Source organism: Strigops habroptila, chromosome 4 (genome assembly GCF_004027225.2).
Source record: "Strigops habroptila isolate Jane chromosome 4, bStrHab1.2.pri, whole genome shotgun sequence".
Lineage (NCBI taxonomy): Eukaryota > Metazoa > Chordata > Aves > Psittaciformes > Psittacidae > Strigops > Strigops habroptila.
In genome coordinates, this window is record NC_046358.1 from 71,413,668 (window position 1) to 71,438,378 (window position 24,711).

At 40.1% G+C, this 24,711-nt stretch overlaps 1 protein-coding gene across 1 annotated transcript in view; it reads left to right on the forward strand.

Moving 5' to 3' along the window:
• Positions 1 to 24,213, forward strand: part of LOC115606411 — a 91,812-nt gene extending 67,599 nt beyond the window's left edge. The window contains exons 51-73 of the mRNA XM_032919866.1: positions 293 to 405; positions 1,501 to 1,582; positions 2,206 to 2,346; positions 3,067 to 3,229; positions 4,306 to 4,427; positions 5,838 to 5,978; positions 6,619 to 6,732; positions 7,143 to 7,271; positions 7,771 to 7,932; positions 9,042 to 9,206; positions 10,225 to 10,390; positions 11,696 to 11,880; positions 12,489 to 12,581; positions 12,838 to 13,042; positions 13,966 to 14,153; positions 14,810 to 14,907; positions 15,284 to 15,465; positions 16,526 to 16,728; positions 17,214 to 17,403; positions 18,042 to 18,151; positions 20,359 to 20,472; positions 20,913 to 21,052; positions 23,945 to 24,213. Of these exons, the coding sequence (XP_032775757.1) occupies positions 293 to 405; positions 1,501 to 1,582; positions 2,206 to 2,346; positions 3,067 to 3,229; positions 4,306 to 4,427; positions 5,838 to 5,978; positions 6,619 to 6,732; positions 7,143 to 7,271; positions 7,771 to 7,932; positions 9,042 to 9,206; positions 10,225 to 10,390; positions 11,696 to 11,880; positions 12,489 to 12,581; positions 12,838 to 13,042; positions 13,966 to 14,153; positions 14,810 to 14,907; positions 15,284 to 15,465; positions 16,526 to 16,728; positions 17,214 to 17,403; positions 18,042 to 18,151; positions 20,359 to 20,472; positions 20,913 to 21,052; positions 23,945 to 23,960 (3,222 nt within the window). The 3' untranslated portion in view covers positions 23,961 to 24,213. The remainder of the gene's footprint in view (positions 1 to 292; positions 406 to 1,500; positions 1,583 to 2,205; positions 2,347 to 3,066; positions 3,230 to 4,305; positions 4,428 to 5,837; positions 5,979 to 6,618; positions 6,733 to 7,142; positions 7,272 to 7,770; positions 7,933 to 9,041; positions 9,207 to 10,224; positions 10,391 to 11,695; positions 11,881 to 12,488; positions 12,582 to 12,837; positions 13,043 to 13,965; positions 14,154 to 14,809; positions 14,908 to 15,283; positions 15,466 to 16,525; positions 16,729 to 17,213; positions 17,404 to 18,041; positions 18,152 to 20,358; positions 20,473 to 20,912; positions 21,053 to 23,944) is intronic.
• The last annotated feature ends 498 nt before the right edge of the window (positions 24,214 to 24,711 follow it).

Below are 24,711 nucleotides of genomic sequence, written 5' to 3' on the forward strand. Positions count from 1 at the left end.
TAAACAAGAACCAGTGGGTCTAGACTTAAACCAGATAAAGGTACCTTGAAAGTAAGGCTAGTATTTGTTAGTAATGCAAATGAACAGCTATGGAAAAACACAGGAAAAAAGGCAGGCATCTCTTGATGCTTTTGGGTTGGGTCTAGAAAGCATCTAAAAGGCCTGTCTGGATGATAAAAGTTCAGTGAAGATGATGGTTTTAAGTCAGTCGAGAGATTGTGCTCAGTTTAGGTGAAATGCTGGGTAGAAGCTATGGTGCGTGATTTGTTGGTTCCCCTCCTTCCTCCAACAGATGACAGTTCAAGAAGTCCTGTCTGAAAATGAAATCGAAGGAGCTCTGAGGCTGACCTATGAACAAAACACAAACTTCTCTTTTACCATCAGCAGGAAAAAAGACCAGCAAGGGTAAAAGTGTCATTCTGAGCACTGTAAAAATGTCATGAGGCTACTGTGATCCCATGAAAAAAGTTACTGGTTTAGTCACCAAAGCACTGGTGAAATGGATAACAAATCTTTGATAAAGTGAACAGTCACGCCATACAGTCTGTGTTCCTCAAGAAGTTTATGAAGGGCTGCAGAGAGATTCCCCTCCTCGCAGGGGTATGCTTTGTCTTTTTGCATGTCCTCGCAGCATTGAAATTAACGGGCAGTGAAATAATCCAGAAAGCTTTAGGTCTGAGCCAGACAACTACTTAAAAATAGACCTTAATGTGACATTACTGTTTAAATCTTAGTAAATCGTTTTGGCACAGTTGAACCTTGCAAAATTATGATGACTCACTCAGTTTTCTATAGCTATAGCAAAATTGCTATACTAATTTCTCTGTTTCTTTTCTATCTATCTATCTTAGAAAATTTTCAAAGTTCTTTAAAGAAATGAAGAATGAATAGAATAATTCTTTACTTTGAAAGTGACTGCTACTCAGCGTCTAAACAGAAATATTTGGTATAGTATATATACAAAACTGTAGGCTTTTGAGGGTATTCAAGAGGGTGTAGTATTTTCAGCCTTGGGGTATTTCAAATATTTCTTAAGTTTCCAGCAAAAGACCTTTGCACTGAAAAGTCTTTTAAGTTCTGTCAAACTCTAATAATTGTAAATTCTATGTCTGGAAACCATGACAATACCTGCAAAGTCAGATTCCAAAATACCTATCTATTTTTTAAAAAGCTGATATATTTTAAATAGCTGATGCATAATTTGGTTAGTAAGTTACTAGCCAAAGTAATTTCTGACCCAGGGAGTCACATTCTGTCCTTAGGGTGCATATGTAGCTTTTTCACTGGGATCAGAGTGAAACAGTGGTGCTACTGTTTGGTCTCCTTTACCTTTGTATGAATGCATCAAAAAACGTGAGCTGGATAAGCATTCAGTGGGAAGTGGTGCAATTTGTAACTCTAAAGCTGTGGCAGACTCAGATTACTCAGATGAACTTGTGCTGTCAGTGAGAGTGGACTTTCTGAAATACTGTTCAACAAAAGTATATTTCTTCCCTTTAGTGAAGAGTTGACTATAAAAGCACTCCAGACTCATCCCTGCTTTCTACAGTACTTCCCCAGTGCAGCAGAACTGTCTTCTAAGGTAACTGTCTGCAGGTTATCTGTCACATACATCACTTCAAATTAGACTTGTCTAATATTTTAGGACTCAAGCTGCATTATTTCTGATACTAGTATCTCTGACCTTTTTGTTGTTGAGGTTGTTCATGTTTTCAAAGATGCTAACAGTCCCATGTTTTCAAAGATGCTAACAGTCCCAGCCTACTGGAAAGGACTTATTCCATTTGACTCTGCTTCCATGCATCTGCATTCATTATGATGTCTGGTAGACTCTTCCCAGGAATGCTTTTAATTATTCTGGCTTCTAAGAAAAGAGAGTGGACAGAAAGCAGTGCTAGATATTGGCTATTTGCAGTGCAGAAATGCACAACAGCAAGATAAGCGAGGAAGATGAATGGGGTTATTTGTCAGTCAAATAGGGCACAGTTACTCCTGCTCACATAAAAAATAATTTCTTATGTGTCTTATTCAATTTATGCTATTTTGCAGCTGTGTCTTCTATAATGGGAATGTAAAAGAAAATCAGATCTCTCTCAGGTTCTGTGGACCATAATGTTACATACTGTGTGAAGACTGTGAGCACAATATTTATTTTATCTTTCTCTTTTTCTTTTTTTCCCTCCTAATATTTTATGGGAACTTGAGAAGGTAAATTATGATATGAGTGAAGCAAAAGGCAAAATGTACCTCAGGATGGAAAAAAGGGATTTCAATGTTACAGCTAAGCTAACTCTCACTGGAACCAGCTACAATAACGTCATTGAAGTAATACAGACAATGTCCCAGGTTGGTACCATCAACTCAGAAGGCAAAAGGCAAGCTGTGACTGGCCTGTTTTTAGAGTATGGTGTTTCAGGATGCTGGCTGCCAGACAGTGAAGATAAAATACAGCTCCAGCTGCTGTGAGGTGTTTTGCCCTTGATTTCTGCAGTAGCACGAGCAAACATTCAACTGTAGGTTAGTTGAGTGTCCAATGGTATAAACTGTTGTTTGATTTTATATTTGTTTCCTTCTGTAGACAAGAGCACATATATAGGATATACAGCAAATAAGAAAAATAACATTACAAACTGACCAATTGCCAATTTTTATTATGCAGGTACCACATGTTTCTTTTCCTACATAGATATTATTGTTTATGCTATCAGCTGGATTCATTCTGTAACAATGGGCCTCTTGATGTTGTAAGAATTATTCATTGAGATAAAAGAGAGATAGAAGATGAAAATATGTAACAAGCCAGGACTATTGTAAAGGGGATACTCTATTGTTTATGTATGCTCCATTATGTGAGAACATGATTTACTGTAGAGTTGAAATTAAGTAGAAATTAATAGCTGCTTGTACAAAAGTAGTGGGCTTTAGGGTATCATTGTACTAGACCTTTTATAAACATGTTTCTAAAGCTAGATTCCACAGGACTTTACAGTATCAGAGTTACACACTTAAGTTTTTAACTTTTCAGAGAATTTGGGATTTAATATGTTTCCCTTCTTTTATTTTTAGTTAAAAATTCTTCCAAGGCAGCTTGTGGTTGTGATAGATTATAAAAAAGGCAACAGAACACGTATGCTGAGGCACATTGCTCTGTGGGATGGCAAGGAGATAAAGGTAACAGGCACTTACACTGGACTCTTCCCAAAGTTGCCTGGAGGTCATGATGTTCAGGGTAGGTTTCTAAAGTCTTTTGCCAGTGTTGATAGCAGACTATAAAATAAACTATACCATATGAATCTCATTTCAAAATGCTTATTTAAATGGTTTCAATCCAGCCCTTTTAAGATCTTATTTACTTTAACTTCATTGTAAGGCCGGCTGTTAGAAACTTCCACTTCAGAACACTATTTCTGCTTTGTGGATATGAAATGTAAAGCTTAAATAAACTTCAGCAGTGCCAGGGAAAAGTCTGGGCAGAGTCAAAAGTCATCAACAAATTAAAATGTCTGTTATTATTTTACAACAGATTTCAGAAGTGTTTGGGATGAAATGACATATCTTGCTTTATTTTTATATTTAAATTTTTATATTTTGAATATTTTAAGTATTTAATGAAAAGCAAAGGAAACCTAGGAACTAGTTTTGGACTAGATACCATTTGTAAACAGGGAAGAGAGTTAAAGTATTTCAGCTACTTTTATTCTAGCCAAGGAACTTCTGTTTGGCTTTCTGTTTTCTTTTTCCTTTGTATGTTTTTGTCCCTTCTGAATATAATTTTATTTTTTGTTGTTATTTGTCACCTATTTCTGAGGCTTTTTTCAGAAACTGTAGTGAATTCTGTTGCTCTACTGCACTGGGTACTGCAGGCAACACTGGTCACGCTGGCTAAACCCTTATGTTGAGGCTGTGTTATCTGAAAATAGAGAAAATAACTGTACTCAGTGTTTGAGAGTTGTAAGCCGTTTCTCCTACTGTGTAAGGTCATCTCAGCTTCATAAGTATTACTTTCCTGGCTGTTCTTGCTGGAAATTGTAGGTGTTGATCATTGGATTATTGCAGGTAATTACTGTTTTGCTAAATAGAAGACTCCTGTTTTCCGTTTAGTTTCTTCATATTCAGCAGAAATCAGCACACTACATTGGGGCTGTTGGGGATGGGGGGGGGGGGTGTGTGTGAGCAAAGACTATGTTTTCTGTGGGAACCAACTGTTATCCTGCTACCTGTGAGAGGATATGTCCTATGCCTTTATCAGAAAATGAACGGTCCTGATTTGTAGTGAGGAAAACTCACTTCTTTTTTCCCTTGTAGTGGAACTTTTCCATCCTCTCTCCATCCCTTTCCCATGGCATGCCAGGGTCAACTTATATCTGAAACATTCGGCACGTAGTCACCAGGATGATCTTACTGTCATCTGGAATGAGAAGGACCAGGTACAACAGGCCAGAGCAAATAAATGGCAGGGGAATTACAACAGTATCAGATGTTTCTTTTTTTTTTTTCTTTTTGTAAAATAGGATTAAGCAGGCCAGGATATTCCAGTAGGAGGCAGACTATCCTTCTTGGGTATATAAAAGGCTATGACTACAAAAGATGAGCAGCCGATACTCTTGTTGGAAGCATTTTCAGGCCATGCTATGTTTTTGTTTGCAGTAACTCTACAGCTTACTGCATAACCAAAGGCAATGACATGCACGTGGTTCAAAGCACTGGATAAAGGCCATTCCAAACACTGTCAAAGGCTCTAGGATACCTTTTGAGAGTAGATGGGAAGAATAACACAAATGTCATGTTTAAAGCAGCCTAGGGAGAAACAAATTAAACCTAAGACAAGTGAGTAAGTGTGAGCATTAGCGTGAGGTTGAAAAGGGTGGAGCAGCTGCCTGTGGCATGGATGTATGCTATGTTTACCCACACAGAAGTGTGAAAGCACATACTTGTGCTTGGCATTTTAAGAACTACTGATTCAGTTTAAGCTTTTTTGTATTTCATTCTTTCATTCTCCTCTTTATTAGTGACAGTGACAATTTTGGCACAGTTTTTTATTTTCTTAAAGTCAGTATTATTTTCTAAAAAATATATATAGCAGAAAAAAAGAGAACTAGAAGAATTTTGGTTAAGTTGATTTCCAAATGTGGTTAGATGGGGAAGCTCACTGACTTGCAACTAACTATGCTATCTTTATATGTGCATCTGAAATGGCAGCATCTTGCCTGAGCGTTACGTTATTTTCTGAATGAAAGATAAAAGACAATGTGTAAAAGATGTTACTCTACAGAAACATACATTTGGCTGCAAAAAGAATTAGAATTTCTTAATTTCTTTTAAAAGTGCTAAAATTCCAATATTTACTTCAGAACTTGTATAGAATGTATTTTTGTATTGCTGCTGATATTACCACAACTATTTAAATGCCACCACTATTTAAATTGCCACAAAAATATTTTGCCTCAGCAACATTACAGAATTTAGTTCCTGATTCTGCAGATGTTTTTTCTTATGCTTCAGCTTCGCAAGCTGTGTGTATCACTCTGTGGCAGTGGAGCCTACGGGGCCTAAAGATGAGACGAAATTTAAGCCTTATCAAACTTAGGCATGATTCACGATTTTAGTAAAATACAGAGAATAATTTTACTTTCAGCTGTGCTATGTAGGAAATTCAAGTAGCAAAATGTCCTCATTTAAACATTAATGTACCTCACTACTTCAAAAAGGACTTGATTACACACATAATTCATCTGAGGAAAAGGTGCAGGGAAATCTTACTGGGTGTGTGCTTGAGGACAGTATGTGAGAGGTGTTTTATTTCACAAGTTTCTTTTATATCTGTTGATCTGGATCAGATATCAGTGTCATCTTCTCTGAAGTTTGGAAGAGACCGTACGAACTACAGAGCCAGTATTGCCCACCCATTCAATTACACTCTGAAGCAGCTGGAGGTCCATTCCCTGTCAGAAAGAAGAGGCAGAAAGTACAACCAGCAGGTGAGATCATGAGAAAGGGCTGTGTGTGACTAGAAAGACTTTAAAACACAGTTGTGAGGTGCACTTGCAAAGCATTTGTGGGGAAAAAGAACAACAACTCAAAAAATCTTCCTACAAAATCAAAGACTACAGAATATTTTCTGTCTGAAAATGCACTGTGTGGGCCAGGACACTCCTGTTGCTGAGGCTGAAGACTTTCTGCTCAATAATGTTTTGCAAACTGTGCAGTGTTCTTTCATCTTTGGTACTCATAGTGGTGCCACAGAGTGCTCTCAGGTTGTTTTCACTAAGCAGTCAGTAGGTCTCAAGCATCGTATTCAGAGGAATAAATTCTCTTGAAGTGTCATTATTCTGCTGGTGTCATTAATTGCTATGCATGGTAGACCCAGCAGCTTCCAGAGAAGATAACAAAAAGACTGCTGCTTCCTCAGTTGTAAAAACAGTTTTCCTGTGTGTTTGTCTGAGGCCCTGAGCTTCCAGGCCATGCGGAATTCAGTGGAAGTTTAACATTGTTCTGTTGCAGTTTTAATTGTTTCTTTTCTTCTCCACTGGGTAAAGATCACTCTGGTAGATCACCCTGCAGGCTCTTCCGCTAGCTCTAGTCTTGCTTCTCTGGACAGTCCTTCTCTTCTGGTTTCAGCTGCAGCTCACAGGGAATGGTGGGCAGCCTGCTGACATCCGACTGACCCTGGAGGATAAATCAAAGATGGACAGTACTGCCTGGGATGGCTGTATGATACTCTCTTCAGGTCAGGTAGGAGACTTTGAGTCTAAGAAGGGATGGGTGTAGCTAAATTTCTGGGTTTGAATCCCACAGAATCTGTTTCTTTGCACTTGTTATCATATGAAAAACCTTTTACTTGAAGTCAGCCTTTTCTTTTCCTGGCAAATGACAGAAGGAAAAAGAGAAAGAAAAACAAAACCTCTGAAGAATTCTGTTTCATGTCACCAGGTATGTTTGGGATGCAGCTTTCCCTCAGGACAGAATGATCATCCCCTTGCGTTTCTTGGTAAAGACTGAAGAAGCCTTTTATGGATGTAGACCACTCAGGAGTTCTCGCAGTGGTGTATTTTTGCCCAGAAAACACACTCACGTAGGATATACTGAACACATTTTTTTGAATATTACTAATATATATGTCTTAATTTTTTCCCCTCTTCCAGCTTCAGAGAGTATTACATATGGAACACCTGCATGCGTGTGGGTCTCTAGAGCAAAAATCAGCATTGTTTAATGAATATCTAGATCTGAGCTGGGATGACAAAAAATTCAAACACAACTTCACTTTTGAGGTACGAGAAGGCAGTTGTATCTGTTAACTCACCATTTTTAGGGAAGCTGTTTGTAATAGATGGGAATTTATTTAGTTTTTATATGTGATTTTGAGTGGGTTTTGGAAAACTTCCGTGGGGTACCACTTTCTGTGGCATAGCATTGTTTCATTTTACCTTTCACATATATTTCTGCATAGGAAGAAAGCTAAATGTAGCATAAATAAGAAAAAAAGAGTTCTTCTTACTAACTAGAGGCCTAAAATTTAGAGGCCCTAAATTTGCAGAACTGTTGAGTTACTTCTGTAGGATGGGAACGAGTAACTGTGATGGTTGGCCAAAACATTGTCAAGTGGAAATGGGACTTTTTGGAAATGTTATGTTAAAACCCTGAAGCTACTAGAATAAAAAAAAGCTGTACAGGGACAGGATGAGGTTGAGAGCTGGGATGAGTAGGCACAGCGGAGTGTTTTAAGATTCTGTTGTCATGTTTTAACTTTGTTTTCTTGGTTCATTACAGAGAAATCAATTCTTGTATCCTGATAAGTTTCAGTTAGAAGCTGTTCTGGAAAATATTTTCTTGACCTCATGCACCAAACAGAAGATTCTGGGTAAAATAGAAACAAACTACTTGTCTAGCCTGGACCATGATATGAGCTTTGAGTTCTGTGACCTTCCACATGTAAGTCTCACATAAACTTACTGAACGTACCTCACTTTAAATGTAATTACTCATTTGGAGACTCCCTTTTTCCTCAGCTGTAACTTTACATGAAAATTGCTATACTTCTGTAACTTAACAAACCATAAATAGTGTCTTTTGATGGGCTGAGGCAGAAAGGTTGTGATTGCCACTGTAGTATATTCTATAGGTCCTGTTATAATTGTAAATATTCCCAGTTCCTCCATGTTCTTTCCTTCTCCTTCCTCTCTCAAAGGTCTTTTAATTTGGTGTTTCTGAAGAATATCAAAAATGGCTCATAGGTGATCAAAAAGGAAACTAGAGCAGAGTAAAAGTGCTTTCCTTCCCCTGTAGGTAAAAGTTAACTGTTTTTTATGGCTGCTCTGCTGGCAGTGATGGATTTTTGAACCTTAGTGTAACCTTGTAGTTGTCATTTATTTTTACATTGCACACATAAACCAAAGACGCACCCATGATCTTCCTTAGGTGCACACTGGACCTCAGAGTTGCGAGATACTCGAAACAAACACAAAACTTGGACCTTGTAATGAATGTGGTCTCTTCAGTTCCCAGATGCTGAAATGCATCTCAGTTGTTTCCTCATTCACTGTCAGAGCAGGTCACACTCTGTTAGCAATGGGAATCAGCAGACAAATTTTGATGCCAGTAAAAGCTTTTTGCAAAACTCTGTTAGAGCCTGTTTATAATGCCAAAAATGTGTATGCATTTCACAGCAAAAGCCTCTGTGCTCTTACGGATCCTTCTCTTCAAAGGCATGCAGCAAAATGCCAGCTAGAGCAGCTGAGAAGCATAAGACAAAAAAACCCAATAACCTTGTTTTAATAAAAGATAGTTATAGCTGTTCATCTTGTCCTAGGCCGTAATCACTGACCATGTTTTGTTACACTGCAGAAACTGAAGGGGTAATGAAGTAATAAGTCAGTGCTGTGTGGAGGAAGATGTGCTGGTTTCTGAAAGGACAAGTCTTGTTCATCACTTCACTGTTTAATTTTGTGAGAATGCTGACATTGTACAGCTTCTTACTACTCTATGCAGAGCCCATTTCTTTGGAATAATTAAGCTTTAACACCTTTTTTGTTCGTACTTAGGTAATTGTTTTCTCTGGAAAACACCAGCTCAACAAAGATGACATCATTTTGCAATCAGAGAGCAGATTCCACCTTGCTGATCATGGGAGAGATGAGGGGCTGATTGGAATATCCTTAAAAAATCGGAGTACAGCTGATGTGAAGAACTATTCTTTGGAAATTGAAGTGAGTTTTTATTTTATTGTAGTGCCACTGGGGTTTGGGATTTGTTTTTTAAAGGCCTGCTGCCATCTAGGTTCCAAACTGATCAAGTGCACCCAGCGACTGTAAAACAGCAGGCAAGTACAGGCAACATAAAATACTCCTCGTTTATTTAGTTCTATTTTCAAAGGATCAGTTATGCAATGTGCATGCAGTATGATCAAGAGAGAAGGGAAAGCACCAGCATTAATTATCTGCAGAGCTCAGTGACAAACACAGTAAGTGTTATCAACTGGAGTACATAAGGCATATAAAAGTTTTAAGAGGCTGTGAGTTTTATAGCATGACTGGCTCATTTGGTGAGGCACAAAGCATCATTTGCCAGAAGAAGGAACTGGCCTTAAGAAAGGCACAGAACAACTAATATATGCTCCTCCTTAGGCAATCTCTTCCTTTTTGTCTCCCCTCTATTTTGCATTTGCCTTTAATTTTCTGTGAAATGAGTAAGGTGGAGAAGCTGATGGTGGCAGCAGAGTGAGGCAGAAGAGTAATGTGGTCAGCCCCATCCAAACTCTTCATTAGAAGGAATATGGGTAGTTAGTCATAATTAACTGAGACAATAGGCCATCCCATAACAAAACGATGCCAATTTAATCAGTAAGAGGCTAAGACAAATAATAAGTTATTTTTCCCTCTTTGTTTAGAAAGGAGATGGAAGAAGTATAAGCTGCTCTGCTTGGGCTTTCTCTATTCTTTGTTTTGGATTAAATGGCCCACATTAGGGAATTGACTGTTATAGTGTTTCTTTCATTGCTACCGTTAAAATTTTGTCCACAAGTCTTGTGGAATCCAGTCATTCAGCTCTTGAGCCTATCATCCTAATGCTTGTGCCTCTCTTGAGAGTATAACTCCTGTTTCCTATTGGGAAATATTTCCCTCATCACTTACCGTTCTGTGGGCAGCATTGATATTTGAGCATCATCTCTGAATCATTAATTCTGTGTGGTGGCTTTGAATACATTTTTTTCCTTTATGGCTACAGTTAAGAGCCTTTGAAGATATCTCGCTAGGCCTGACAGGAACTGCTGCTTCCTCATCTGTGCAGAGCCAAGTCCTGGTGGAGGGGATTGTTGATCAGAGAGAGAAAGTAAAAATAGCTGCTTCTAAAGGAAAGCAATGTTTCCAGTGCTACGTGGGGTATTCGAAAGGTACGTACCTTCATGGGTGATGCTTTTAGTCATATGATTTAGTTTTAGGCAGGTAGTTGGACTTGATCCTTATGGGTCTGTTTCAACTTGAGATACTCTGTGATTCACAGCTCTCAGTAGTGTGAAGAAGCAGGAAGAAAGGCTGTGTCTCTCTAGCACCAAGCTAGCTCAGTTTCATGGCAATTCAATCTATGGTCTTTCAGATATTGAAAAGCTGAAGCTTCAGGCTAGTTATACAAGTGTCGGTTTAGGTAACATTTGTATGACTGTTAGCCAGGGAAGGATTATAATTGATGGTGAGCAAATATAGGATTCATTTCATCTTGATTTAGCCATCTTACAGTTGTGTATCGTTTAAGATAATCATTGCATTCCAGTTTCAATGAAGGGACAGAGGAAGGCACCTCCAGAGGCATGCAGTAGGGTGTGTGCAGTCACCCTCTGCAGCCAGATTCTCTCAGCAGCAGTCAGTTTTGACTGACAATAGAGAGAAAACAGGGCTGTTGGCTCAGACTGTGCCTAAGTTTAGATGATTAAAGTTAGATGGAGTGTTAGACCTACTGCAAATGCTTTCTGTTGTGACTTACCCACCTCTCAGCTACATTGGATCTATATGCAAACCAGTCAATCTGGTGGTATGACAGTTGTCTTGAACTCATGTTGCTGACAATCCCAGTCCTAGTTTCAGTTATGGATTTGCCATTCCCCACTTCTGCAGTAGAATTTCTCTCAGGTTTATGGCCTCACTTGTAAGTGCTGTGATGCATTTGAGATTAACACCATTACTGTGTGAATCACTGAAGTAAAAATTTGGTAGAAATCATTCAAGTCAACTCTTCCAACCCAGATTCTATGTGTGCTTTGCCAACCACTTCTGTTTATGCTTATCAGTACTTGGGCAGAAAGAACTTCTGTGTGAGATGGGTGGATGAGTGACTGACACACTTTCATTTATGGTCTGAGCAATTCTGGAACATCAGCAACAAGGAACAGTGGAAGACTGAAGCAGAAAAAAGCCTGTAAATTACTGTGGCTGAGAGAATTATTTATATTTATTTAGATTATATTAATCCAGTGCTTTATGTGCCATAGCAAATCTGTGTTTGTAAATCATTCACAAGCCACACGGAAGAGAAAAATCCAATGCTGACAATTTGTCCTGTTCATCTCGGGTTTTTTTTTCCCCATAAACACATAACACACTCAGACACTGACTGATCACCTAATTAATTACAAAGCGGCCTTTGAAACGGTATCTGTCAGTGTTGTTCCTGTAAATTAAGCTCTCTCTTTTCATTCTCTAAGGGGATTTAGAAGAAGGAATGGAAGTCAGTGCTTGTACTGATGGGCAACAGATGGCTACTGTTAATACCTATCTCAACATTAACGGTGAAAGGCAAGAAAACATGGGACAAATGACTCTAGCAGCTGTTAACGGAAGCTTGAGTTTTCTGGCTCATGGTTGTGGGGATCCAGTTCTTAAGGCTGAGGTGAGACCCTTCAACAGCAGTTAACTGCAGTGTGGTTTGTCCAGAATATTGTTTCATCTTGTCACTTTAATGGAGCATCATCCAGGTAGGCTTCAGGTGTGAGTTTCGGTGAGTAACCAGGCAGATAGGGGAATTATGTGATTTTCAAACTCATAATAACATTATTTTTCACTTTGGTGTGTAAATGTACCATGGTGAGAATTAAAAAGATCAGCCATACCTAGAAAGCATAGCAAATATGGGACCCGCTCCTAAAGGGTGTATCTATCCTCTGCAGAGGGTAAGTAAGTAAAGCAAGAGCAGTAGTAATGTGCCAGGGCTGCTCAGCATGTTGGTTACAAAAGTAAGATTAGAATTCCTGAATGTGCTTTTACTCCTAATAGGGTTTCACATACTCTCTACTCGGAGGAGGCTTTTTGGCTTTTCATCCTTACACTCTTCTGTTCCCATTTCTAACCCATTGTAACCAGAAGTTGTTTCCCCTGAGAAGTGGGAGGCCACGGTGGATCTTTGCTGACATTTAAACTAGTGCAAACTTTTGAGTGATTTGGACCCAGAACAAGCAATTCTAAACCATAAATCCAAGGTTTTTACTCATATTTTCACAGTACAAACTTAATGAAATTGGGAGCCTTCTGAAAGCCAAACTGATGAACAAGATAAAGAAGTTTGAGGGATATATGTGGAGATTCAGGAGATCAGTAAGTATCTGTACATCATCTGGGAAAGCACCATGAAATGTCCATGCAGTATTATTAAAAATGACACTCCTTGCAGTCATTTTGTTTTGCTCAAACATTTAAATGGTTACTCCTGTGCAATTCACACATAGACTGAAAGTGTGTTTCTGGTAAAGATCCTGTATCTCTGTGCCACCACCATGGGGTTCAGAATTGCCTTGGAATGGAGTCAAAACTTTGCTTGTGATCATTATGTAACGTGATATTTCTTTTTTAGGTGCAGCAAGTTGATTTTCTGACGGAAGCAGCTGGCTGGCCCTCCATAGCCTTGCAAAAGGTAGCAGGATTCCTCCACAGTGTGGGTAGAGCTGTCGCCCAGGTGTGGAAGCAAAGTGGAATTGGGCAGATACTGAGAAGCAAACTCCCACTTTACCTGGATAAAATTCAAGACATTGTCCAGCAAATTCAGAATGAATTGCAAAGTAAGCAAAACCATGCAAAGCAAGGAGAATAAGGACAAAGTGCAGGGCAAACAAACTTGAGTATAAAAGTTGCTGAGCAGCACAAATGTTTCTATTTTGATATAACAAAAAGTGCCAACCTTGGCTTTTAGTTTACAGAGTGAGAGCCTTGATGCAATAAGCTGTAAGCTTACTGTGAGCTCTGTTGTAATGAAATAATTGAAAAATCATTCTCTTGGACACAGAAGTCTGGGTTCAGTCAAATCAGAACAGAGCCCTGGTTCCTAATTTGAAGCCTTTCTGCTAACAGTTCCCTGGCAAGCATTTCCTCCCAAAGGGCTGCTCATATCCATCCTTGAGTTTTGGATGCTTGTACTAACCTGATTTCACGTCATCTGTTTTTTCCAAGTCTTCCAGCAGCCACTAATTTCACTGTTGGACTGGTCTATAGCCCGACACTTCTCACCATTGAGAAATACGGTCAGCTGTAATGGGCAGAGAACCCTCAGTTCTCAGAGATTAAAACCTCACTCTGGGCCACTTACCTCTAGATTCTTTCTGCTCCAAAGTGAGGTTTAGTTGATACACCATATGTGGAATCAGTTGTGACCAAACTGTTCAGTTTTTCCTTCAGCAGATGCAGGTTGACCTGTGTGGTTCTGATGGTGGCATATTGCAAAGCATTCATTACATTTATTTTGGAAAGCAGCAGTGTATTGATAAGGCATATGAGTGGATCAGGGTTACAGCTAAATGCCTAAATGCTGTGTCCACGCACACAGCTGTGAAAAATACCTGCCATGAAACCCAAGCTGCCTATGCCTTTCTTCTGTGTCCCTCCTTCACCAGGCTGGAAGCTCTGGGGAAACAAACACACTCTGAAACAAACAGCCACTTTGTAACATACTCACTAAGTAATGCTTCATGTAATGCCTTTGCTACAGACCCACTAGCAACTTTGAGGGATGCCTACTATGATGTAACCTTGAAACCACTGGATGAAGTTTGGCAAGAGAAGACAGAAGAGTACATGAAGAAAATCCAGGCTTTTTTACCCAAGATAGTAAAAGATGTGTGGCTAATGGAACCAATCCAGGTGGCACTAAAGGCTGTGAAAGCGGGCTTGGATATGGTTGGTACAAGTCACTTCTCCATGGTTTGAAAGACAATGCCTACAAATTTAAGTCTCAGCTTTGAATTATATAAAAAAATAGTTATATGTTTTTGTTTATAGAAATAGTGTGGTTATCTTGCTACATAACAGGCATGTGCTTGTTCCTGAAATACTTGTCCTGCTTTGAAAGCAGTACTTTTCCAGCTAGAGGAGAGGGTGTTGTACTAGTTTTGGTTGAAATCACAGTAGTAGTAATCTTTCATGCATGTAGCTTTTGTTGTTCTGCCATAGAGGGGAGGGATTGTGATTCCAACAAGTAATGTTCAAAAAGTTTGGGCTCATCTAGTTGAAGAGCATAAAGGACGTATCATGACACCAATTTATATTAACAAAGATACCAACCTTTTACAAGCTACTGAAGCACATTAACTCGGTGAAGTATTGGTACACTTTAAATAATGTTACTTTAGGACGGATATATTTCTGCCCATTATTTGCTGCAGTAGTGACTAGTGTCTGTCCTTTGGACCTCTAAATGACAAGATGCTAGGCAGGTGACAAATGCAAGAGAGACTAAAGTGCTATTTCACTGATTACTGATTTAAAATTCATTATCCAATACTGACCCTGTCCTGAAGCCGGTTTTGTAATCTCCCTTTCTGGCTCTCCAATAGACTACACAGCAGATGCTCAGGTGGGCAGAGGCCGTGTTTTCTAGAGCTGTGAGCAAGGTCCGGAAGCCCTTACTCAACCTGTATAGTTTCTCAGCCAGGTAAGTGGTGGTTTTTCAGGATCCCTGCTGCTGGGTACCATTGTAAATGGCTGTGTGCACAGGTGGTCTTCATAGCAGCATGTATGCTGAGGGCTGGGGACTACCCGACTCCTTCTTTGGGCACATGGCATCACACCATAATGTTTGTTTTTGTTGGCTACCAGGACAGGCTGCACTTCAGAAGTGACTCAGTAGTAAACAGAATGGCAGTAGCTATGATAACTGCCTTATCTGGCACAGTGTATCTTTGGTTTTGCCATTCTAACCAGACTGCAGTTCTTATGAATATTTCACTTCCACATTTCTAATAATAAAGCAACTGCATTTCATCAGCTTAGCAGATAAGAGCATACGCTCTTTTGTTTGTATTCTGCAGGAACTGTTCGGTGGCAGTAAAACTGCCAGTACTTCCTAAAGCAGGATCCCTGGATCTGGGAAATATCACTCATTATCTCATTGAAGAAAAGCTAATGAGGCCTCTCCAAGACCTCTACAATATCAACATAGTTGCAGAGTATTATAGATTCAAACGGAGGATGCTGGAGAGTCCCTTTGAATGTAAGCCCTTTCAAAGTGCTGCTTTGGTTTGTAACTGGATCTATTTCCATTTAGTTCCAAATTCTACAAAACATTTTTGGAATAGCACTTTACATAGCAATGGCCGCTAATTATTAATTTTCCTATAAACTTGATGTATAGACTTTCTTGTAAAACAGTAATTGTATTTATAACAGCAACTCTGCCTAAGGCCATCATGTGGTAAACACTCCTTTACTTAATATTCATGCTAATTTTGCAACTCTTTACAGTTCTTCCTCGAGACCAGCAGTCAGCAGGTGGTATTTATCTGCCTTATCAATATGCTCTTGTCAGTTGACACTATGGTTCAGTGCCTGTCATATCTGCTGGCCCTGGGTCTTGCTTTGTCCAGACTTGACATCACTTCTGTTGACTCTGGGATGAAAAAGCTCAGCCCTACCAAAACTTCAGAGACAGCACTACCTGAGAAAGCATTGCTTGATGCTGAAAGACTGCATTAACAGTCCCAGCTGCCCCTTACAGATAATGGCTTTTCCAGAAAGTGCCACTTCTAATGGCTTCCTCCCAGCAGGCAGACTCAATGGAGAGCACTGAAAATAGGTCCTAGTGACCACATCGTCTAAGTGATATATCAGTAGGGTTTCCTGGACTGCGACTCTGTTTGATGCTCTGGTTTGGCAGGGTACTTGTTTTGAGACAGTTAAAATATTCTTGCTGTTTTCTGCATAGGAATGTATAATGTATGGGGGAGGGGAATGGGGACAGACTCACAAATACAGCTATCAAGTAGCATGACTGTAGATCAAGATGAGCTTTGAATCCTAATTCAAGTTTCTCAAAGTTTTAGGACACTTGGGTGGATCCATAATGAAAAAGAAGTTATTAGATTGGTTGCTTTCGGGAGAAATTTTTGTTGCAGAGCAACTTGTAAGTAACGAAAATGTAATAATAGCTTGAGAAATTATCTGAAGAGGCAGCCAGCCAGAAGCTGTTTGTGTTGGAGTATGCAGGTAGTAGCACAGCACTTACTGTTTTGTGGAAATCTCACTGATGCTGCTTCTGAAATGTTGTTCTCTAGATCATGCTATGTTAATGGGGACTAAGCATCTTATGACTTTTGATGGCAAAATTTATGATTTGGCATCAAAGTGCAGTGTACTTCTAGCCAAGGATTTTGTTCACAATACTTTCACTGTAATACTAAATGAAGAAACTGGTAACTCAAGATCCCTGTATGTGGAGATGAACCAGACCGCGATCAGCATCTCTCCAAGACTGAAGGTAGGAGGGGGAAGTCAGACATTCTAGACCAGAGATTATCTTAAACCAACCAACCAAAAAAAAAAAAAGTCTTCAAAATATTAACGTTCAAGACACAGATCAGAACAGCTCTCAGATGTAAGTGCTAGAAAGGAATCACTTTTTTATCAGGAAATAACTCCCCCAAACAAAACCAGTTTTAACTCCAGGGTTGTCTCTTTGCTTTCTGGGTACTTAAATGAGAGGCTCGATGAACTCTTCAGCTTTCCTCTTACTTCCATGACAGTTACAAAGGGCTGGAGAGCAGACTGGGCCCCTGGCCTCAGTGTACCTGGCAGGAGTTGTGCTTACCTGCTCTTGAAAACTTTTAACTCAACCCCATTCTCATTCCCCAGCTCTGGGCTGAGCAAAGCTGACCCCACCCCACCTGCAAACCCAGGCTGAGCTTGCCAGGCACTGACCCTGCCCTGTGATGAACTGGAAATTGTATTTTCATGTTAAAACAGATATCCAAGATGTACAACTTCTCCTTTATGGATGAGAACTGCCAAGCACTGGATCAATCCCTTGAAAAGAATACCATTAATTCAAGGAGAGAAAACAACAAAATAGAAGTGTCTAATCAGAAAGGAGTTTCTGTCTCTTGTGACTTCCAGTATGATCTCTGCACTGTCACTTTGGCTGGCTGGCACCATGGTGAGTATCAATCCCACAGCTTTGCCAGCTGTTAGTCATTTTTTATCTCTCTCTAAACACCACCACCTGTAGCACCAGCACGTGGGTTGTCTTTCATTTGCTTTTCCCCCTCTTTGTGTATACACACCCTGGAAATGGTCCTAAGCATTCCCAGTTATTGCCAAGTAAAGCATAGTATGTATCATGCCACTAAGAATAGCAAGTGCTTACCGAGGTTTCTGTTGTTTTGGTGCACTAAAGCAGGCAGAACTAGGGGGAAGACGGAATGCAGCCAGCCCAGCCCCAAGCCCTGTTTGAAAATCAAACCTGCAAGAGCATGGAAGAGAGAGGTCTAAAAGCTTCCAGGGTTTTTGGTATGCTGGGAATACATTCCTATCCCATTGCCTCACACTACTCTAGAACTCGGACCCCTGAGATTAACAGAGAATAGATATGATGCCTTGATCTGGTAACAAGAAGCAAGAGAAGAGCTAACAAATGAATGAGATGGCAGCGCAGTTGAAGGAAAATCCATAATGGATGCCTCTTCCACATTACAGCTGAGCTCCACTGCAGAATAATCAGAGCCCTGGGACAGCTTCTAAATTGTTCCTATGTCTACTTGTGACAACTACTGATTGACTCCAATTTCATTCCAGGCATCTCAGCTGGGCTTTTTGGTACCAATGACAATGAAGCTGGAAATGAGTGGATCCTTCCTAATGGTTCCATCACTGACAGTGTGCAGGAGTTCACACAGAGCTGGCAGGTAATAAGGGAAGGGCTGCTCCCAGTGCAGGTTACCAGCAGTGCTGGAACACAAATGCCAATGTCCCACATACTGGTTTGGCTTAGATGAACTAGATTTGGCTAGATAGTGAAAACAGCAGCATACTGTAATTTGTTTTCGTGTGTTTAACTAGGGAAACAATTGCACATAGTTGCTAAAACAGTGCAAGGATTCCCTGTAGATGGGCATTGAGCACTTTTGGCCTAAGTACTAAAAACTTAAAGAGGCTGCTTCTGCTACTAGAAGACACGGATGTGCAGGTGTACATGGCAATTCGTGAATACCACTGACCTAACAAAGTAGCCTTCACATGCTCTCAAGCCACCTTGACAGGATCCTTAAATCGCTTCAAGCCTCATTTTTAGAATCTATTACAAAAAAAAACCCAAAAAACAACAAAACCCAAAAACTAGCATCTTATTACTACTAAGATTCTGTGACACTTCCCTATACCTTCTCTCACCAGATGTCTAGGCTTTGGGCACAGAAACTACTATTTTCAGCTTTCTGTTAGGACTTTACTGTAAAGAAGAGCTTTGCTTCGAGTGTTTGTACTTTTCCTTGCTGTTGGAGAGATACTGCTCAGGAGTTTGTTAATAATGGGGTGGGATCATGATATGACTGACTTGGCATAATTTTCTTAATTGCTACGAATATTAACTTTAATATATTCATGAAAATGCAACCATCTAATGCAGAACTACCAGAGACACTGAACTAAACCCAATAATCAATTAAAAGCAACACATGAGACACTGTCATAAACAAGCTGGGAAGTCACATATGTCCTTCTCTAAGTGGTGTAATGGCTGTGCTCACACTATTGATTGGGACATTTCTGTGTACTGCCCAGAAAGATTTGTAGATCTCTCTGGCTGACCTCTGGGCTGTTTGTAGTCATATCCTATTCAGAAGAAAATAATAAACAGACTGACTTGCCAATACTGTACTGTTGTCATACAGCATCAAAGCAATGGCCAGAAATACAAACGTGCCAAGTCAGGAGTTCCTGCAAAGTCTCAGGAACTTTTCTGAAGCAGGAGGACAAGACGCCATTGTGGAAATACCCGCTTCAAATGGGCAGTACATATAGCTGTGCTGGTAAAATGGAGCTTGCAAAAACCCGTCCTGACCAGTAGCTTTAGCACAACTATACATGATACAGAAAGTGAAACACAATCAGGTTGTATCTCACTAGGCATCAAAACCTGGAATAGCAGCAGTCAGTCACCCCGCACTGCTGGAGCCACCTAACACCCCGCTCTGAGCACAGACTGTCAGGTCGCTCCCAGGGGCTTTGTTACATGCCTTCGTCACCCACTGACCTTGCACGTAACACCAGTGCTACCAGAGCAGCTGCTGTACAAAGTGAGGTTAATAAGGAGACTGCAAGTGTCCAACTCCTGCAGGATGAGAGTTATCTGAGAGATTAAACTGAGAATTAATTTTTCTTAGTAATTACTTCAGTTCACACCTGCTTAAAAAACTTCTAAAATCTTAAAGATTTGCCAGGAAATTACTGATTAAAAACAAACAGTAAGTTGCTGATCCATACAGAGTACTAAACCCAGTGTTCAGTCAAAACAAAACCTAAGGAATGTAAGCAAATGCTGCTCATGACTAGTTCTGTTAGTATTTGGTATCATCAGCTGTTGAGTGGTGTGCTGAGGGGCCTTACCTGAACCACGTACAACAAAAATGCATTCACATTTTTATCGTCCAAAAATGCTTGTAATTGTAGAGGAGTCTCATTTGGGTTTGGGGGTGGGTTTTAAGCTGCCTTCTTGTTATTACCTGTGAATAACCCAGCAAGCATCTGAAAACTTTTTCCCTCAACAAAAAGTCTAGTAAAAGCACAGCTCTGATCTGTCATACATAATAAAAGACAACTGGCTAAATACTTACTGTGTCAGCAGCCACACACCAAAATCCTTCAGTGAATAACAAAAACAACAGAAAATGAACCAATGTCCATAGTCTGTAATATTTGAGACATACAGTTTTGTTTATCAAGAGTGCAAGGCACTTCTCAATGTTGATGAACAATAAATGTTAATCAGAGAACTGAGCTGCCCCTGTCTTCCTCCAAACCATCTCCCACTGGAAATGTGAAGAATTCACACCACACTGATGTTTAAAAAAACAAACAAACAAACACCTTGACTTGAGTGATTCTTTTTCTCCAGGTGAACACATGCAGGCTCGTACAGAAGAAAGCGGAGCCATGTCCAACTACGCAAAAACACTGTGAAGTGTTTTTTGAGGAACCACGTTCACTTCTTAGGAACTGCTTCAGAGTTGTAAGTATAACTCCGGCCACCAAAGACTACCTGAACACCCAGATGCCACGCTTCCAAGGAGTATACATAATTGTTGCAAGGATATAGAAATTTAGTTGCAGATAACTTTCAGAAATAATCAGAACAACAATTCAGACAGAAAAAAAAAAGTGTTATGTCACCATAAATATAAACTAAGGTCCTTGACATCCACGAGGTAGTGGCATGGCTTTGCAGTGCTCTGTAGCATACGGGTCTGGAATTGGCAGTACAGATCAACCCCTCGATATTGGGAAGAGACTAAAGGTTTGAGATAGTCCCTACAGGAGTGGCGGGAGGGGTGACACAAATCAGACCTCCCTTTCAGTTTCCCTGGAGGTGTGTGGCCAAAGTGCCATCTCCAGAAGAGACGCGTGTGTCCCCTGCACAGCACTTCCTCTTACAACCCCTTTGTGTTAAAGGTGGACCCTGCACCATTTTACAGCATGTGCACATACGACTCCTGTGGATCACATGAGGTGAAGGCTGCCTGCAGTTTAGCAGCAGCTTTTGTTCACTTGTGCAACCAAAACTTTGTCCCTGTAGAAATTCCACCTCAGTGGTAAGTAAGTTTCATTTCCTTTCATACAGAACATGCTGGGTGCATTGCTCCAATACTTACATGTTCATTATTCAAGAGCACATGAGAAAAAAAACACACCGGTGAATCTGACTGTGAGTGCGAGCAAAAATGAACCTGTTCCTGGAATTATTCCTCTTGCTTCTTGTCTACCTCCCCCTTCCCGCTGCTCTCTCGGAAGTGCACCACAGCCCATCAATTCCTGCTCCTACTGCCTTGCTTATTGCCCCCTCACTCCATGCAGGAGGCAGGACACTGGCCGAGTACAGTGTGACTGTCCCCAGGTGTTCCACTGCTCAGATACTGGTTTTGTTTCAATCTTTTGTCTGAATAATGCACTCGGACCCCCATTAACAATAATACATATTATATAGACACCCTGAACATACTCAGTGACCTGGTCTTGTACTTTTCAATGAAATTGATCTATCTCTAAACTTAACCTAGGATTTCAAGATTATCAGTACTTGTATTTAATGCAGCTGTCACCCGGATAACATCTTCCAGGAGTCTGTTTGAAAATGCAAAGCAAGCTGAAAGGGCACTAGTATTGGCTTGAAATTTTTGGCATTACTAAGCTTGCCCACTTCTGTTGTTACTCTGCAAGTAGTTACGGATCCTTATATTGCTGCAGAAACCAGACTAGGAAAGTTACTCTAAAGGAAACGTGTGCTGCTGAATGTACCTGTATTACTTGGGAAGTACAGCATTTTAAGAAAATTATTCTTCTTGTGTAAAGAAAAGACCTATGTAAGTCCCCAGCCCCAACATACTTGTTAGTAGTAAAATTTATTCCCCTCATTTTCGTCAGAGCTACCACAGCTGCTGCACACTGCAGCTGGACAGTTGCCATTTCCAGTACATGTTACTGTACTTCAGTCCAGCTTGGCTGCTGTGCAGTGTCAGTCCCCAAGGGACAAACCCATCTGTGCTAGAGAACCACAGTAACCTGTGTGAGACACCTTATGGCTTCAGGATGGCTGTTTGGGTGTTTTATGTATTACATATAGTCACTAATCTGCACTCTACATCTTGCCTATACGTTTTTTTAAGTACTCTCTCCATTGGCTATTCTGCATACCCTACCTTCGTTGAATTCTGCTATTTACTGACTACAAATTGCTATATAAATAATGATAACTAAACTATGATAACTTGTACCCCTTGAGCAATACAGACTATTCACATCTTGCTGTCTTAAGAGAGATGGTCAAAACTTACTTTTTTTATTCATCTGCATTCTGTTACTCCTTAGTTTAGACCAAAAAAAGGACAGAGCCTTCTCTGAAATTTGCTACATGCTTGTATCTTTTCACTGAATGAGCACATGAAAGGAAACACACGTACAAATTACTGTCATACTAATTACTGATACACCTGCCCAAGTAATAACTTCAGATGTAATCATATTTTTGCAGGACTGCCATGGAAATGTTTACTCTAAGTAAATAACTGAATCATGCAGAAGAGCCAGTTATGCTTTTGCTTGAAATGAAGCACTAACTTCCATGCTCCATCCCTTGCTATGGCTTAGTAATGAGAAACAGGGTGGGGTTTTTAATATATGCAACAAAATGTTACTCATTTGCCTTTGTAAATTCACTACTACCTCAAAAGAGTTACTTGACTACAAACATCTGTGATATGCTTAAAAAAATATATATATATATTTACAAGTATTTGCTGAATTGTCACCCACTAAGGGAAGCAATAACTATCACATATTTGTAGATGATTGTGTTAGCCATAAAATAAAAACCTAGAATAAGAACAGTCAATATGTACATTAGTGCCTCACAGGCATAGACTTCCCTATGCAGCAGTAACTCCACATGTCCTTATCTGCCTTATGTATTCGGGTCAGCCAGTGTGTAAGCAGTAGGCGGCCATGAAATTTCTGGGTGGTATCTTATGGGCAGTAAGTGTCTTTAGCTCCAATTGTTTATATAAACTCTTCAACATAGAAATTGAAATACAGAGACAAATTCTGTTAAATCTGAGCCTGAATATTCAGTGGGAACCAGACGTTTAGAATGGTTCAGTAGCCAAAAGACTTGAAGCCTGCTGGTGCTGCTGGTTTACATCCCCGTTTCTGAGGAAAGGGATTGAAACTGCAGTGATCACAAGCTCAGGTAACAAGAAGAACATGCTATTAAACAAGCAGCATACACTGGGCATGTACACATGAATAAACATACTGAAGAAATACTTCTCTATTCAGCTTGTTGTATATGTCCAGTTTTGGACACCATGATTTAGTTGTGACATAGTTGATAGAAGTCCAGAGGTCTCTCTGTGGGGTTAAAAAATGAAGGGCTGAGGAAGGACATGATTTAAGTCTTCAAATATGTAAACACAGAAAAGAGGAGTGCCACAGCCCAGACTGCAGGGGCGGAGCATTAGGCCTGATATTGTGAAGGCGTTTGCAATGGCCAGGCCGGTCACACATTGTAGCTGACGGCTATCCAAGGTCAGGAGAGCAGAAGAGAACGTTTTGGTCACAAACAGCTACCACTGCTTTCTTGAAACCCCTTCTTGTCAAGGATCTGCTTAGCTGAACTAGCCAAAGCCCATAAACCTTAGCAATAATGCTGCTCTTTTCTTCCTAAGGGTGAATTTATCATCAAACATGAAGAACCATACATCTTTATTATCTTTATTTCAGTTTAGCATAGATAAACCAGTATGTAAACTGCTAGGATACTTTTCACCACAGCTTCTTTATAATGTCAGATATATTTGATGCTATTTTTCCCTTCATAGATTTTTTGTAACTCAGCATAGTAACAGGTTGTATTACATGTTACTTATTTCTTCCCATCCTTCAAGTACTCGCTAACTCCTTAACTGGATTTCATCTCCTCTTCATTTCAGCTTGAGCCAGTTCTGAATGGCAGATACCAGCCCTGAAGATGGAAGAACCCTTTTGGCATCCAAAATAAAACAGCTGATTAAGGTAGACAAGCTAGAAGCAATAGTAGGGAGAACAGTAAAAGTGGGAATGAATTTGTGTTAGGACTATGAGTATAATGAAGCATATATAGTCTAAAAGGAAAGCTTTTCACCCAGAAACACCTGGGGTAAGAGGAATGATTTCAGTACAGTGACAAGAAGAAATTGGACATAAGAGTATCGGTTACTTGGGGGAAAAAAAAAATAAAAAAATCTCCCATTCAGTGGCAAAGGTGCCTCTTGACAAGCCTTAAGCCACAGCAGGAGTACGTGTAAAGATGACAAAAGGTCTCTGCCAGCACAGACTGGTACAAGGGGGCTCCTCTGTGAGGGCAGCATGTCAGCTTTGAGCTGGGCAGAGATGCTGACTTCCTTTTTCTTCAGAACTGTAACTCAGCTGCCCAATAAGTTCTGGAGGAAGTGCTCTTTTTCCAGGGAAGTGCCCCAGCACCCGAGAAGGCTAAGCAAGAAGTAAGATGGTTAAATAACTGAAAGTCTTTAATCATTTTCTCATTTCTATGCTGGTTGATTTTTCCCTTATTACTGTGTACATTGTTAAATGAGAACCAGCCTTCCTGGTATCTGTTCATCAGTTTCACAGTCTCCCTTTGTATCTTTAGAACCAACCCCCTTCTCAGAAACCAGTTTACGTGTTGGGAAGGGGTGACCAATACCTATCCTGTCCACAG